This window comes from Bombina bombina, chromosome 4, assembly GCF_027579735.1.
Source record: "Bombina bombina isolate aBomBom1 chromosome 4, aBomBom1.pri, whole genome shotgun sequence".
NCBI classification, from domain to species: domain Eukaryota; kingdom Metazoa; phylum Chordata; class Amphibia; order Anura; family Bombinatoridae; genus Bombina; species Bombina bombina.
This window is the reverse complement of record NC_069502.1, coordinates 852,453,731-852,471,252: the sequence shown is the minus strand read 5'-3', so window position 1 is coordinate 852,471,252 and position 17,522 is coordinate 852,453,731. Positions and strand designations below refer to the sequence as shown.

General features: G+C 40.5%; 1 protein-coding gene across 2 annotated transcripts in view; it reads right to left on the bottom strand.

Annotated features, from left to right (window-relative positions):
- Nucleotides 1-17,522, bottom strand: part of LOC128657288 (zinc finger protein 260-like) — a 169,645-nt gene that overhangs the window by 71,094 nt on the left and 81,029 nt on the right. For both annotated transcript variants that reach the window (XM_053711573.1, XM_053711574.1), the window contains one exon: nucleotides 6,908-7,015. In XM_053711573.1, coding sequence (XP_053567548.1) covers nucleotides 6,908-7,015 — 108 coding nt within the window. The remainder of the gene's footprint in view (nucleotides 1-6,907; nucleotides 7,016-17,522) is intronic.

Sequence of the window (17,522 nt, the reverse complement as noted above, 5' to 3'; positions counted from 1 at the left end):
AGGTTCTTTGCCATGTCTGACGGCATCAGAACAAGGCTCCCATTGGGGATTATGGAAGCATGCTCTTGTGAGCGCAATGCTTCCAGGGAATGTGAACGTGAGGTCTCGTTCACTTTGCGCTTAACTTATAACAACATACATTTGCGTGCCCTGGTATTACGAGTGCAAATATCATGCTCGCAAAAGCGCAAATTTTATAATCAGGTAAGCATAAATTTTGTTTTCTTTCGTAAAATGATGATGGTCCACAGTCCTCCATAACATATAGGAATAATACCCAAGCCATTAGTCTATGTTACGGAAAAGGTGGGACAATTTTTCATTGGAAGTTCTTAATTAGCCGACACTGCGGTCTGAAGGACTTTCCTGCCAAAAGCTGCTTGCACAAAAGGCAGAACCAAAGCAACAAATTCTGAAAACGTACACAGAGAAGACAAGTAGCAGTTTTGCAAATCTGCTACGAAGATGCATACTTTTTAAAAACCAACTATGTTGCAACTACTCTTGAGAAAGAGCTGTAATATACTTAGGATGTGACTTTCCCGCTTTCAAGTAAGCCTTGTGAATAACTTTTTGAGCCAAAAGGCCCATGCTACCTTAGTAGCTTTCTGATCCTTACGAGTCCCAGAATAAAGAAAAAACAATCTAGAAGTTTGTCTAAAATATTTAGTAGCTTGGATATAGAACTTTCAAGCACTGGTTACCTCAAGATTATGTAAGAGCTGCTACTCAGTTAGCAGGATCTGAACACAATGAAGGAACAATCATTTCTTAATTGGTATTTTCTTTTGATACTACCTTAGGATGAAAATCCTATTTAGTACGAAGTATAGCCTTCTCCTTGTGAATAATTAGAAATGGAGGTCACAAGAGAAGGTTAACAACTCTATAACTCTCTTTGCTGAAGAGATTGCTAATAGTAAGTGTACTTTTCAAGGTAAAAGTAGATATCAATGGAATGCAATTGGTTTAAAAAAAGAACCTTGTAATGCAGAGAAAAGTAGATTCAGATTCCAGGGTGGAGAAATAGGAATCACAATTTGCCTAATTCTAATGAACACCTAGACGAAAATCTGAACCTTTGTATGAAAAAGAACAGATAAAGCAGACATTTGACCTTTTAGAAATTAGCAGGCAAACCCTTGTAAAGGCCATTGTCAGGATCTAACAAACTAGTTAGTTTGATATGAACTTCAACAGTTTATTTATTTATAGGTTATATAAGTTTGTAGCTACTGATATCAGAGTTAGGGGCATATTTATCAAGCTCCGTATGGAGCTTGATGCCCTGTGTTACCGGCGAGCCTTAAGGCTTACCAGAAACAGAAGTTATGAAGCAGCGGTATTAAGACCGCTGCTCTATAACCTGTCCGCCTGCTCTGAGGCGGCGGACAGAAATCAACACGATCGAATATGATCTGCTGGTGCAATGATAAATGCAGAGAGCATATGCTGTTGGCATTTATCGATGTGCAGGGGACATGATCCGCTATATCAGATCATGTCGCTCGTACCATAATAATTATGCCCCTTATTAATCCGAAGGGCATTACCCTATATTCGAACAACCCGTGTCCTGAAAGCCGTCTTCCACTCGTAGCCCTCGAAAATTCTAATAAGATTGTATGCACCTTTTAAATCCAGTTTGGTGTAAATGGTAGCATCTTTCAATCGTTCAAGAAGCTCAGGGATAAGTGAGAGTGGATAACGATTTTTAATAGTTATATTATTTAGTGACCTGTAATCAATTATTGGTCATAAAGTTCCATCCTAATTTTGCACAAAAAAGATTCCAGAAGCTGCAGGTAAAGTAGATGGAGTGTTGAATTATTTTTTAAGGTTATCGTCAAGATATTGTCTTAAGTGTTGCAATTCTGGCTGAGAAAGAGGATATATCTTCCCAAAAGGAGTCTGAGAGCCTGGCTTAGTGTCGATAGGACAATCATATATTCTATGAGGAGGCAGAACATCTGCCTCTTCAATGTCGAACACTTCAGACAAGTCCTTATATTCTTGGGGAAGGGCTATGTCCAAATTAGAAATGGATAGTTGTGGGTAACAAGTGAGTGGACAGAAAGGGGAATTAGGCGTTACCGTGTTAGCCTTCCAATCTATTAAGTGGTTATGTTTAGATAGCCAAGGATACCCCAGTATAATGGAATGTAGGGAAGTAGGGATTATATCAAACGTTAAGTGTTCTGTATGTCCGTCTGAAGTTGAAAACAAGTAGGGGTATAGTGTTATGTGTTATGGGACTTTTTTCAATATAAAAACCGTCAATTACTTTCACATACAAAGGTTTGTGCTTCAAAACAGCGGGAAATTTATTAGTGGAAACAAAAGCTTGATCCATAAATAGCCCATAAGCACCTGAGTCAATCATAGCTTCAATCTTTAGATGTAGCTGATCCCACTGTAATGATAAACATAATGAGACATGGGATATAGGTTTGTTAGGTGTAACTGTGTTTATAGAAAAAGGCTTACCCCTTTTATGTCTCATAAGTATTGGACAGTTGGATACAAGATGGTCCTTACTGGCACAATATAAACAAAGGTTAGCCAGACGGTATCTGGTCTTTCCATTCTGTGTCAAAGGACCTTTTATTGTGCAATCTCCATTGGCACATAGGTGGTGTTTGATCTTTTGGCAGGAGGTGCTATAGATTTTCTTGTATAAGGTTCTGAGCTATATTTTTCTGCTCTTCTCTCACAGAGCGTGCGATCAAGTGTGATACACAATTTGGTTAATTCATCCAGTGTTAGGTAATTCAATATGTGATAACTCATCCTTTAGGGACTCGGCGAGACCCAGACTGAATTGGTTTCTTAAATGGATCTGATTCCATTCGTAATCTGCAGACCACATCTGGAAATCAGTCACATACTCTTCGACTGGTCTCTTTCCCTGTTTTAAGGAGTTTCTGCATTCAACTGTTTGTTAACATCTCCATACAGCGTTGTCGTAGCAGCAAAAAAGTCTACAATGGAATTCAAAAAAGGGTCATTTGTCTCAAAAAAATCGATCAGCCCAGGCTCTGGGTTCCCCAGCAAGATAGGAAATGGCGATACAGACTTTTATCCTATAAGTGCTATATAAGGGGTTTCATTAAGAATAGTAAGTTACAAGCATTTTTAAAACATCTAAATTATGCTCTTTTTCCAGAGAATGGATTTGGTAGATTTGTGACTCTGGAGCTTCTTGTGTTTTAGAAGTCATTAAGTCTTTCATTACATTTTTAAGTACTGTGTTCTCTGCCTGCACTTCAGTGAGACCTCTAGCTAAATAATCTATCTTCTGATTAAGTGTATTCAGCTGTGTTGTAAGTTCAGCGGCATCCTCAACAGTTTATTTATTTATAGGTTATATAAGTTTGTAGCTACCGATATCAGAGTTATTCTTGATCAATATGTATATAAAAGAGCAGATAACTAAAAGTAGCAAATATAATAGACAGAATGTATGATATTGAATGAGATAAGATAGATTTAACTTACTGACAATGGCAAGTCAGAATAAGTTATGATACATAGTCAATAGTTATGTATAGTATCTCTTCTCTAGGCAGATGGAGTTATTTATACAGTTAACTTCCACACACAGAGGAATTGAGCAGGAAGCACAGGAGAAAGCAAGCTGCAATAGGTAAGTTCAGAGACAAGCAGGCAGAGTTTGTTGTGCAGCGTCAGTAACAGGATGGAAAGCAAGGCAGTATGGTTAATAGAGTACTTGCGGTGTGTTGAGTGAGTCCAGCAAGGAGAGGAGATAAAGCAGATTCCGGAGTTGTGTTTCACCAAGAAATACAGAAGAAGTGCCTGCCAGGTCAGCAAGTATGATGCTGGAGGATGGGAGGTGAGATCAGAGTGAGAACGGCACTTCAGGATGCGGGTGAGACGCCAACAGCATCTGACTCTCCTTGAGAGGTTGAATCCGGTCAGCTGATCAGGAAATGCAAGGATCGCTGCAGAGCAGAGAGCTGAGTACAGATACAGCTGATAAAACGGTAAAGTTCTTAGCTGAAAAGACTAAGTTGAAGAAAAATATCACAAGCTCTAAATGAGAGAGATAGGTTCAGAGGATCAAGTATTAACTAATAATCAAGCAATTTGGAAATGAGGAAGTGGGATTAAATAGAGATTCAGGTGTTGGGAGATTCTTATGAATTAAAGGTACAGGGGCATTACAGCCATCCTGAGAATAACTGAAGGAGTCTAGGAATCCTAAAGGAATACCTTCTGGAAGAACACCATTCAAACAATGCCTTATAAATCCAGTGATAAATCATTTGTTTTACAGGCTTTCTGGAATGCATCAAAGATTCAATAACGGAATCTGAGAAACCTCAACGTTGCAAAACTTGGTGTCCAAGCTCCACGCCATTAAATCTAGAGATCCTGATGAAAAAGGCCATTGAGACAACAGGTCTTGTCGCAGAAGAAGCAGCCATAGAGAGATACAGGGAGTGCAGAATTATTAGGCAAGTTGTATTTTTGAGGATTAATTTTATTATTGAACAACAACCATGTTCTCAATGAACCCAAAAAACTCATTAATATCAAAGCTGAATAGTTTTGGAAGTAGTTTTTAGTTTGTTTTTAGTTATAGCTATTTTAGGGGGATATCTGTGTGTGCAGGTGACTATTACTGTGCATAATTATTAGGCAACTTAACAAAAAACAAATATATACCCATTTCAATTATTTATTTTTACCAGTGAAACCAATATAACATCTCAACATTCACAAATATACATTTCTGACATTCAAAAACAAAACAAAAACAAATCAGTGACCAATATAGCCACCTTTCTTTGCAAGGACACTCAAAAGCCTGCCATCCATGGATTCTGTCAGTGTTTTGATCTGTTCACCATCAACATTGCGTGCAGCAGCAACCACAGCCTCCCAGACACTGTTCACAGAGGTGTACTGTTTTCCCTCCTTGTAAATCTCACATTTGATGATGGACCACAGGTTCTCAATGGGGTTCAGATCAGGTGAACAAGGAGGCCATGTCATTAGATTTTCTTCTTTTATACCCTTTCTTGCCAGCCACGCTGTGGAGTACTTGGACGCGTGTGATGGAGCATTGTCCTGCATGAAAATCATGTTTTTCTTGAAGGATGCAGACTTCTTCCTGTACCACTGCTTGAAGGTGGTGTCTTCCAGAAACTGGCAGTAGGACTGGGAGTTGAGCTTGACTCCATCCTCAACCCGAAAAGGCCCCACAAGCTCATCTTTGATGATACCAGCCCAAACCAGTACTCCACCTCCACCTTGCTGGCGTCTGAGTCGGACTGGAGCTCTCTGCCCTTTACCAATACAGCCACGGGCCCATCCATCTGGCCCATCAAGACACACTCTCATTTCATCAGTCCATAAAACCTTAGAAAAATCAGTCTTGAGATATTTCTTGGCCCAGTCTTGACGTTTCAGCTTGTGTGTCTTGTTCAGTGGTGGTCGTCTTTCAGCCTTTCTTACCTTGGCCATGTCTCTGAGTATTGCACACCTTGTGCTTTTGGGCACTCCAGTGATGTTGCAGCTCTGAAATATGGCCAAACTGGTGGCAAGTGGCATCTTGGCAGCTGCACGGTTGACTTTTCTCAGTTCATGGGCAGTTATTTTGCGCCTTGGTTTTTCCACACGCTTCTTGCGACCCTGTTGACTATTTTGAATGAAACGCTTGATTGTTCGATGATCACGCTTCAGAAGCTTTGCAATTTTAAGAGTGCTGCATCCCTCTGCAAGATATCTCACTATTTTTGACTTTTCTGAGCCTGTCAAGTCCTTCTTTTGACCCATTTTGCCAAAGGAAAGGAAGTTGCCTAATAATTATGCACACCTGATATAGGGTGTTGATGTCATTAGACCACACCCCTTCTCATTACAAAGATGCACATCACCTAATATGCTTAATTGGTAGTAGGCTTTCGAGCCTATACAGCTTGGAGTAAGACAACATGCATAAAGAGGATGATGTGGTCAAAATACTCATTTGCCTAATAATTCTGCACTCCCTGTAGAAATATCTGCACTATATCTGCATACCAAGTCCTGCTGAGTCGGGGCTGGATACATTAATATTACTGACGTTAACTCGTGTTTGGATCAAGTATGATTCATAGAAACAGGTATGCTCGATGAAGGTCCCATGGACACGCCAAGGTGCCTATTAAGAGAGCCTTTGAAACTTTTGATCTCGCACAATAGCTTGGAATCATGAGATTTAAATGAGAAGTCATCAGATCTATATCTTGTAAGACCATTTACTCTCTGAGCGATTGAAAATGTCCTAATGGAGAGACCACTCTCTTGGATAGACCAATTGACCACTGAGATGATCCACCTCCCAGCTGTTCACCTCTCACATCTCATTTTTAGAAGCAATAGCAGAAAAATAGATAATGCATGTATATGGCAAACTTTATCTACACTGAAAGCTTTATTTAAATAGCCAATTTTTGGGGTGTATAATGTCCCTTTAACTGGTATTTGGGTGGTTTGATAATTGTTGTAGCTTTATTTTTCCAACACATCACATTCACAGTGATATGTTTGGGTTTTATGTCCCTTTAATAGAAGCTTCTAAAACATGACAGAGTTTCTAAACTATAATTTATTATTTTAAAAAATGGCTCAGTTATGTTAACATGTATTGCTTGTGGGAAAGAATGTAGCACAGTGATATAACAGAAGAGTTCAGATATATTAGGGATTTAATAAAGTTCAGACAAACATATTTTTTTTGTTCTTTAATAATTTAGACTTGGATTTCTGTCCTACATAAATTATATCACAATCACCTACATATAACAGGGGCATTTTCATCTGTGTGTTTTACTGGAAAGAGATGATGGCTCTAAAAAGTCTCTTTCTCCCCTCAGACACATCACACACGAGCACTCACCTGTACTGAGATTGTCACTGATTTCCTGCTTCACAGCTTCCTGCTGACTCTTTACATACAGATCATTTGTTTGTTCAGCATTAGGTGTGACTTCAGTTTTAACTTCACCTGCATAGATCATATTAATATGGTCACATTTTTGCTCTTTAGCACTGTTCAATAAAGTTGTAATATTAGACACACACATACACTCACCTGTGACCTTCGTCCCTCAGACACGTCACACATACGCTTACTTAGTCTACACACACCCCAAACACATCACAAACGTACACTCACCAGTACTGATATTGTCACTGATTTTCTGTTCAGAACATCTAGGTCGTTAGTCTGTTTAGTATTAAGTGTGACTTTGGTCTTACAATCAACTGCATAGATTGCATAAATATGGTCACAGCTTAGCTTTTTAGCACTGCACAAAGAACTGACTTACACACATTCAATTACGCGTTTCGACTAGAAAGCCTTTCTCAAGAGAAGCTATTTCACTCTGTAATGAGGGACTGTCAGGAGTGACTGAAGTGCTCAGCCTGATTTATGACTCCTCCGTTTCCAGCTTGGATCATTAGTATTGTAGCATTGGCTTCTACTTGCACTATCACCCACAGATCTGGATGGTAAGCAGGAGGGGCTGATGAGCTACTGTCTTAGTCGTTTAAACTATTGCGGCAGCTACTGCTTAAAACATATGACATATTTACAGCAGCACCACGATGCCCTCTCTCTCTTCCCCCAGCTCCACCCCTGCTTCTTGAATGACCCAGTGAGATCTTCTGTCTGTAAATCACATAGCAGGGACTAAGAAAGCACGTCTGAATATAGATTTATATTTTTTCCCTTTAAGCTGTCAGAATGCCCAAGAAGACTAGTCAAAAACCGTTGTTCCTTTAGAGCAATATGTTGAATTTAAAAGTTGTTTTTAATAGTTATATGTTGAATAGGTTCCTTTCTTTTGTTTTAAAAATAACATAATTTATGTAAGAACTTACCTGATAAATTCATTTCTTTCATATTAACAAGAGTCCATGAGCTAGTGACGTATGGGATATACATTCCTACCAGGAGGGGCAAAGTTTCCCAAACCTTAAAATGCCTATAAATACACCCCTCACCACACCCACAAATCAGTTTAACGAATAGCCAAGAAGTGGGGTGATAAGAAAAAAAGTGCGAAGCATATAAAATAAGGAATTGGAATAATTGTGCTTTATACAAAAAAATCATAACCACCACAAAAAAGGGTGGGCCTCATGGACTCTTGTTAATATGAAAGAAATGAATTTATCAGGTAAGTTCTTACATAAATTATGTTTTCTTTCATGTAATTAACAAGAGTCCATGAGCTAGTGACGTATGGGATAATGACTACCCAAGATGTGGATCTTTCCACACAAGAGTCACTAGAGAGGGAGGGATAAAATAAAGACAGCCAATTCCTGCTGAAAATAATCCACACCCAAAATAAAGTTTAACAAAAAACATAAGCAGAAGATTCAAACTGAAACCGCTGCCTGAAGAACTTTTCTACCAAAAACTGCTTCAGAAGAAGAAAATACATCAAAATGGTAGAATTTAGTAAAAGTATGCAAAGAGGACCAAGTTGCTGCTTTGCAGATCTGGTCAACCGAAGCTTCATTCCTAAACGCCCAGGAAGTAGAAACTGACCTAGTAGAATGAGCTGTAATTCTTTGAGGCGGAATTTTACCCGACTCAACATAGGCAAGATGAATTAAAGATTTCAACCAAGATGCCAAAGAAATGGCAGAAGCTTTCTGGCCTTTCCTAGAACCGGAAAAGATAACAAATAGACTAGAAGTCTTACGGAAAGATTTCGTAGCTTCAACATAATATTTCAAAGCTCTAACAACATCCAAAGAATGCAATGATTTCTCCTTAGAATTCTTAGGATTAGGACATAATGAAGGAACCACAATTTCTCTACTAATGTTGTTGGAATTCACAACTTTAGGTAAAAATTCAAAAGAAGTTCGCAACACCGCCTTATCCTGATGAAAAATCAGAAAAGGAGACTCACACGAAAGAGCAGATAATTCAGAAACTCTTCTAGCAGAAGAGATGGCCAAAAGGAACAAAACTTTCCAAGAAAGTAATTTAATGTCCAATGAATGCATAGGTTCAAACGGAGGAGCTTGAAGAGCTCCCAAAACCAAATTCAAACTCCATGGAGGAGAAATTGACTTAATGACAGGTTTTATACGAACCAAAGCTTGTACAAAACAATGAATATCAGGAAGAATAGCAATCTTTCTGTGAAAAAGAACAGAAAGAGCGGAGATTTGTCCTTTCAAAGAACTCGCGGACAAACCCTTATCTAAACCATCCTGAAGAAACTGTAAAATTCTCGGTATTCTAAAAGAATGCCAAGAAAAATGATGAGAAAGACACCAAGAAATATAAGTCTTCCAGACTCTATAATATATCTCTCGAGATACAGATTTACGAGCCTGTAACATAGTATTAATCACGGAGTCAGAGAAACCTCTATGACCAAGAATCAAGCGTTCAATCTCCATACCTTTAAATTTAAGGATTTCAGATCCGGATGGAAAAAAGGACCTTGAGACAGAAGGTCTGGTCTTAACGGAAGAGCCCATGGTTGGCAAGATGCCATCCGGACAAGATCCGCATACCAAAACCTGTGAGGCCATGCCGGAGCTATTAGCAGAACAAACGAGCATTCCCTCAGAATCTTGGAGATTACTCTTGGAAGAAGAACTAGAGGCGGAAAGATATAGGCAGGATGATACTTCCAAGGAAGTGATAATGCATCCACTGCCTCCGCCTGAGGATCCCGGGATCTGGACAGATACCTGGGAAGTTTCTTGTTTAGATGAGAGGCCATCAGATCTATCTCTGGGAGCCCCCACATTTGAACAATCTGAAGAAATACCTCTGGGTGAAGAGACCATTCGCCCGGATGCAACGTTTGGCGACTGAGATAATCCGCTTCCCAATTGTCTACACCTGGGATATGAACCGCAGAGATTAGACAGGAGCTGGATTCCGCCCAAACCAAAATTCGAGATACTTCTTTCATAGCCAGAGGACTGTGAGTCCCTCCTTGATGATTGATGTATGCCACAGTTGTGACATTGTCTGTCTGAAAACAAATGAACGATTCTCTCTTCAGAAGAGGCCAAAACTGAAGAGCTCTGAAAACTGCACGGAGTTCCAAGATATTGATCGGTAATCTCACCTCCTGAGATTCCCAAACTCCTTGTGCCGTCAGAGATCCCCACACAGCTCCCCAACCTGTGAGACTTGCATCTGTTGAAATTACAGTCCAGGTCGGAAGAACAAAAGAAGCCCCCTGAATTAAACGATGGTGATCTGTCCACCACGTTAGAGAGTGCCGAACAATCGGTTTTAAAGATATTAATTGATATATCTTCGTGTAATCCCTGCACCATTGGTTCAGCATACAGAGCTGAAGAGGTCGCATGTGAAAAACGAGCAAAGGGGATCGCGTCCGATGCAGCAGTCATAAGACCTAGAATTTCCATGCATAAGGCTACCGAAGGGAATGATTGAGACTGAAGGTTTCGACAGGCTGTAATCAATTTTAGACGTCTCTTGTCTGTTAAAGACAAAGTCATGGACACTGAATCTATCTGGAAACCCAGAAAGGTTACCCTTGTTTGAGGAATCAAAGAACTTTTTGGTAAATTGATCCTCCAACCATGATCTTGAAGAAACAACACAAGTCGATTCGTATGAGACTCTGCTAAATGTAAAGACTGAGCAAGTACCAAGATATCGTCCAAATAAGGAAATACCACAATACCCTGTTCTCTGATTACAGACAGAAGGGCACCGAGAATCTTTGTGAAAATTCTTGGAGCTGTAGCAAGGCCAAACGGTAGAGCCACAAATTGGTAATGCTTGTCTAGAAAAGAGAATCTCAGGAACTGATAATGATCTGGATGAATCGGAATATGCAGATATGCATCCTGTAAATCTATTGTGGACATATAATTCCCTTGCTGAACAAAAGGCAATATAGTCCTTACAGTTACCATCTTGAACGTTGGTATCCTTACATAACGATTCAATAATTTTAGATCCAGAACTGGTCTGAAGGAATTCTCCTTCTTTGGTACAATGAAGAGATTTGAATAAAACCCCATCCCCTGTTCCGGAACTGGAACTGGCATAATTACTCCAGCCAACTCTAGATCTGAAACACAATTCAGAAATGCTTGAGCTTTCACTGGATTTACTGGGACATGGGAAAGAAAAAATCTCTTTGCAGGAGGTCTCATCTTGAAACCAATTCTGTACCCTTCTGAAACAATGTTCTGAATCCAAAGATTGTGAACAGAACTGATCCAAATTTCTTTGAAAAAACGTAACCTGCCCCCTACCAGCTGAACTGGAATGAGGGCCGTACCTTCATGTGAACTTAGAAGCAGGCTTTGCCTTTCTAGCAGGCTTGGATTTATTCCAGACTGGAGATGGTTTCCAAACTGAAACTGCTCCTGAGGATGAAGGATCAGGCTTTTGTTCTTTGTTGAAACGAAAGGAACGAAAACGATTGTTAGCCCTGTTTTTACCTTTAGACTTTTTATCCTGTGGTAAAAAAGTTCCTTTCCCACCAGTAACAGTTGAAATAATAGAATCCAACTGAGAACCAAATAATTTGTTTCCCTGGAAAGAAATGGAAAGTAGAGTTGATTTAGAAGCCATATCAGCATTCCAAGTCTTAAGCCATAAAGCTCTTCTGGCTAAGATAGCCAGAGACATAAATCTAACATCAACTCTAATAATATCAAAAATGGCATCACAGATGAAATTATTAGCATGCTGGAGAAGAATAATAATATCATGAGAATCACGATTTGTTACTTGTTGCGCTAGAGTTTCCAACCAAAAAGTTGAAGCTGCAGCAACATCAGCCAATGATATAGCAGGTCTAAGAAGATTACCTGAACATAGATAAGCTTTTCTTAGAAAAGATTCAATTTTTCTATCTAAAGGATCCTTAAACGAGGTACCATCTGATGTAGGAATGGTAGTACGTTTAGCAAGGGTAGAAATAGCCCCATCAACTTTAGGGATTTTTGTCCCAAAATTCTAATCTGTCAGGCGGAACAGGATATAATTGCTTAAAACGTTTAGAAGGAGTAAATGAATTACCCAATCTATCCCATTCCTTAGCAATTACTGCAGAAATAGCATTAGGAACAGGAAAGACTTCTGGAATAACCGCAGGAGCTTTAAAAACCTTATCCAAACGTATAGAATTAGTATCAAGAGGACTAGAATCCTCTATTTCTAAAGCAATTAGTACTTCTTTAAGTAAAGAGCGAATAAATTCCATCTTAAATAAATATGAAGATTTATCAGCATCAATCTCTGAGACAGAATCCTCTGAACCAGAAGAGTCCAAAGAATCAGAATGATGGTGTTCATTTAAAAATTCATCTGTAGAGAGAGAAGATTTAAAAGACTTTTTACGTTTACTAGAAGGAGAAATAACAGACAAAGCCTTCTTTATGGATTCAGAAACAAAATCTCTTATGTTATCAGGAACATTCTGCACCTTAGATGTTGAGGGAACTGCAACAGGCAATGGTACATCACTAAAGGAAATATTATCTGCATTAACAAGTTTGTCATGACATTTAATACAAACAACAGCTGGAGGAATAGCTACCAAAAGTTTACAGCAGATACACTTAGCTTTGGTAGATCCAGCAGGCAGAGGTTTTCCTGTAGTATCTTCTGGCTCAGATGCAACGTGAGACATCTTGCAATATGTAAGAGAAAAAACAACATATAAAGCAAAATAGATCAAATTCCTTATAAGACAGTTTCAGGAATGGGAAAAAAATGCCAAACATCAAGCTTCTAGCAACCAGAAGCAAATGAAAAATGAGACTGAAATAATGTGGAGACAAAAGCGACGCCCATATTTTTTGGCGCCAAATAAGACGCCCACATTATTTGGCGCCTAAATGCTTTTGGCGCCAAAAATGACGCCACATCCGGAACGCCGACATTTTTGGCGCAAAATAACGTCAAAAAAATGACGCAACTTCCGGCGACACGTATGACGCCGGAAACGGAAATGAATTTTTGCGCCAAAAAAAGTCCGCGCCAAGAATGACGCAATAAAATGAAGCATTTTCAGCCCCCGCGAGCCTAACAGCCCACAGGGAAAAAAGTCAAATTTTTGAGGTAAGAAAAATATGATAATTAAAGCATAATCCCAAATATGAAACTGACTGTCTGGAAATAAGGAAAGTTGAACATTCTGAGTCAAGGCAAATAAATGTTTGAATACATATATTTAGAACTTTATAAATAAAGTGCCCAACCATAGCTTAGAGTGTCACAGAAAATAAGACTTACATACCCCAGGACACTCATCTACATGTTTGTAGAAAGCCAAACCAGTACTGAAACGAGAATCAGTAGAGGAAATGGTAAATATAAGAGTATATCGTCGATCTGAAAAGGGAGGTAAGAGATGAATCTCTACGACCGATAACAGAGAACCTTATGAAATAGACCCCGTAGAAGGAGATCACTGCATTCAATAGGCAATACTCTCCTCACATCCCTCTGACATTCACTGCACGCTGAGAGGAAAACCGGGCTCCAACTTGCTGCGGAGCGCATATCAACGTAGAATCTAGCACAAACTTACTTCACCACCTCCCTTGGAGGCAAAGTTTGTAAAAACTGATTTGTGGGTGTGGTGAGGGGTGTATTTATAGGCATTTTAAGGTTTGGGAAACTTTGCCCCTCCTGGTAGGAATGTATATCCCATACGTCACTAGCTCATGGACTCTTGTTAATTACATGAAAGAAAACAGAATTTATGTTTACCTGATAAATTACTTTCTCCAACGGTGTGTCCGGTCCACGGCGTCATCCTTACTTGTGGGATATTCTCTTCCCCAACAGGAAATGGCAAAGAGCCCAGCAAAGCTGGTCACATGATCCCTCCTAGGCTCCGCCTACCCCAGTCATTCGACCGACGTTAAGGAGGAATATTTGCATAGGAGAAACCATATGGTACCGTGGTGACTGTAGTTAAAGAAAATAAATTATCAGACCTGATTAAAAAAACCAGGGCGGGCCGTGGACCGGACACACCGTTGGAGAAAGTAATTTATCAGGTAAACATAAATTCTGTTTTCTCCAACATAGGTGTGTCCGGTCCACGGCGTCATCCTTACTTGTGGGAACCAATACCAAAGCTTTAGGACACGGATGAAGGGAGGGAGCAAATCAGGTCACCTAAATGGAAGGCACCACGGCTTGCAAAACCTTTCTCCCAAAAATAGCCTCAGAAGAAGCAAAAGTATCAAACTTGTAAAATTTGGTAAAAGTGTGCAGTGAAGACCAAGTCGCTGCCCTACATATCTGATCAACAGAAGCCTCGTTCTTGAAGGCCCATGTGGAAGCCACAGCCCTAGTGGAATGAGCCGTGATTCTTTCGGGAGGCTGCCGTCCGGCAGTCTCGTAAGCCAATCTGATGATGCTTTTAATCCAAAAAGAGAGAGAGGTAGAAGTTGCTTTTTGACCTCTCCTTTTACCGGAATAAACAACAAACAAGGAAGATGTTTGTCTAAAATCCTTTGTAGCGTCTAAATAGAATTTTAGAGCGCGAACAACATCCAAATTGTGCAACAAACGTTCCTTCTTTGAAACTGGTTTCGGACACAGAGAAGGTACGATAATCTCCTGGTTAATGTTTTTGTTAGAAACAACTTTTGGAAGAAAACCAGGTTTAGTACGTAAAACCACCTTATCTGCATGGAACACCAGATAAGGAGGAGAACACTGCAGAGCAGATAATTCTGAAACTCTTCTAGCAGAAGAAATTGCAACTAAAAACAAAACTTTCCAAGATAATAACTTAATATCAACGGAATGTAAGGGTTCAAACGGAACCCCCTGAAGAACTGAAAGAACTAAATTGAGACTCCAAGGAGGAGTCAAAGGTTTGTAAACAGGCTTAATTCTAACCAGAGCCTGAACAAAGGCTTGAACATCTGGCACAGCGGCCAGCTTTTTGTGAAGTAACACAGACAAGGCAGAAATCTGTCCCTTCAGGGAACTTGCAGATAATCCTTTTTCCAATCCTTCTTGAAGGAAGGATAGAATCCTAGGAATCTTAACCTTGTCCCAAGGGAATCCTTTAGATTCACACCAACAGATATATTTTTTCCAAATTTTGTGGTAAATCTTTCTAGTTACAGGCTTTCTGGCCTGAACAAGAGTATCGATAACAGAATCTGAGAACCCTCGCTTCGATAAGATCAAGCGTTCAATCTCCAAGCAGTCAGCTGGAGTGAAACCAGATTCGGATGTTCGAACGGACCCTGAACCAGAAGGTCTCGTCTCAAAGGTAGCTTCCAAGGTGGAGCCGATGACATATTCACCAGATCTGCATACCAAGTCCTGCGTGGCCACGCAGGAGCTATCAAGATCACCGACGCCCTCTCCTGATTGATCCTGGCTACCAGCCTGGGGATGAGAGGAAACGGCGGGAACACATAAGCTAGTTTGAAGGTCCAAGGTGCTACTAGTGCATCCACTAGAGCCGCCTTGGGATCCCTGGATCTGGACCCGTAGCAAGGAACTTTGAAGTTCTGACGAGAGGCCATCAGATCCATGTCTGGAATGCCCCACAGCTGAGTGACTTGGGCAAAGATTTCCGGATGGAGTTCCCACTCCCCCGGATGCAATGTCTGACGACTCAGAAAATCCGCTTCCCAATTTTCCACTCCTGGGATGTGGATAGCAGACAGGTGGCAGGAGTGAGACTCCGCCCATAGAATGATTTTGGTCACTTCTTCCATCGCCAGGGAACTCCTTGTTCCCCCCTGATGGTTGATGTACGCAACAGTTGTCATGTTGTCTGATTGAAACCGTATGAACTTGGCCCTCGCTAGCTGAGGCCAAGCCTTGAGAGCATTGAATATCGCTCTCAGTTCCAGAATATTTATCGGTAACAGAGATTCTTCCCGAGACCAAAGACCCTGAGCTTTCAGGGATCCCCAGACCGCGCCCCAGCCCATCAGACTGGCGTCGGTCGTGACAATGACCCACTCTGGTCTGCGGAATGTCATCCCTCGTGACAGGTTGTCCAGGGACAGCCACCAACGGAGTGAGTCTCTGGTCCTCTGATTTACTTGTATCTTCGGAGACAAGTCTGTATAGTCCCCATTCCACTGACTGAGCATGCACAGTTGTAATGGTCTTAGATGAATGCGCGCAAAAGGAACTATGTCCATTGCCGCTACCATCAACCCGATCACTTCCATGCACTGAGCTATGGAAGGAAGAGGAACGGAATGAAGTATCCGACAAGAGTCTAGAAGTTTTGTTTTTCTGGCCTCTGTCAGAAAAATCCTCATTTCTAAGGAGTCTATTATTGTTCCCAAGAAGGGAACCCTTGTTGACGGAGATAGAGAACTCTTTTCCACGTTCACTTTCCATCCGTGAGATCTGAGAAAGGCCAGGACAATGTCCGTGTGAGCCTTTGCTTGAGGAAGGGACGACGCTTGAATTAGAATGTCGTCCAAGTAAGGTACTACAGCAATGCCCCTTGGTCTTAGCACAGCTAGAAGGGACCCTAGTACCTTTGTGAAAATCCTTGGAGCAGTGGCTAATCCGAAAGGAAGCGCCACGAACTGGTAATGTTTGTCCAGGAATGCGAACCTCAGGAACCGATGATGTTCCTTGTGGATAGGAATATGTAGATACGCATCCTTTAAATCCACCGTGGTCATGAATTGACCTTCCTGGACGGAAGGAAGAATAGTTCGAATGGTTTCCATCTTGAACGATGGAACCTTGAGAAACTTGTTTAAGATCTTGAGATCTAAGATTGGTCTGAACGTTCCCTCTTTTTTGGGAACTATGAACAGATTGGAGTAGAATGCCATCCCTTGTTCTCTTAATGGAACAGGATGAATCACTCCCATTTTTAACAGGTCTTCTACACAATGTCTAAAAAAACTCTAAGCCATCTCCGTGGAGATGTTGCCTGTACAACGGCAAAGAGAATGACTGGGGTAGGCGGAGCCTAGGAGGGATCATGTGACCAGCTTTGCTGGGCTCTTTGCCATTTCCTGTTGGGGAAGAGAATATCCCACAAGTAAGGATGACGCCGTGGACCGGACACACCTATGTTGGAGAAACAATGTTTTCATTTAGTGCAAGTCCATTATATCCTTAAATGGATAAAAACCAGCAGTTTTCACTGTATTAAACTCTATAAACCCCCTAACATCACAAACAAATTTTAACGTTATCCTGTTTTATTAGGGTAAGGAAAGGGTTCATCTTTTTTAGGATTAAACAGCAGCAAAATAAGATCAAAGCCTATACTGTTTAGAACAATACACGGTATTTTTATATGATATTTTATATTTTCAGGTTAATAATCTTTAAAAAAAAAAAAAAAAAGTTTATTTCCTTTTAATATTAACCAAGAAGCCACAGAGGGTTTCCTTGGCTTCTGCAACATGTATGTTGCTGTGTGTCTGCATGTATGTTGCTGTGTGTCTGCATGTATGTTGCTGTGTGTATGCATGTATGTTGCTGTGTGTCTGCATGTATGTTGCTGTGTGTA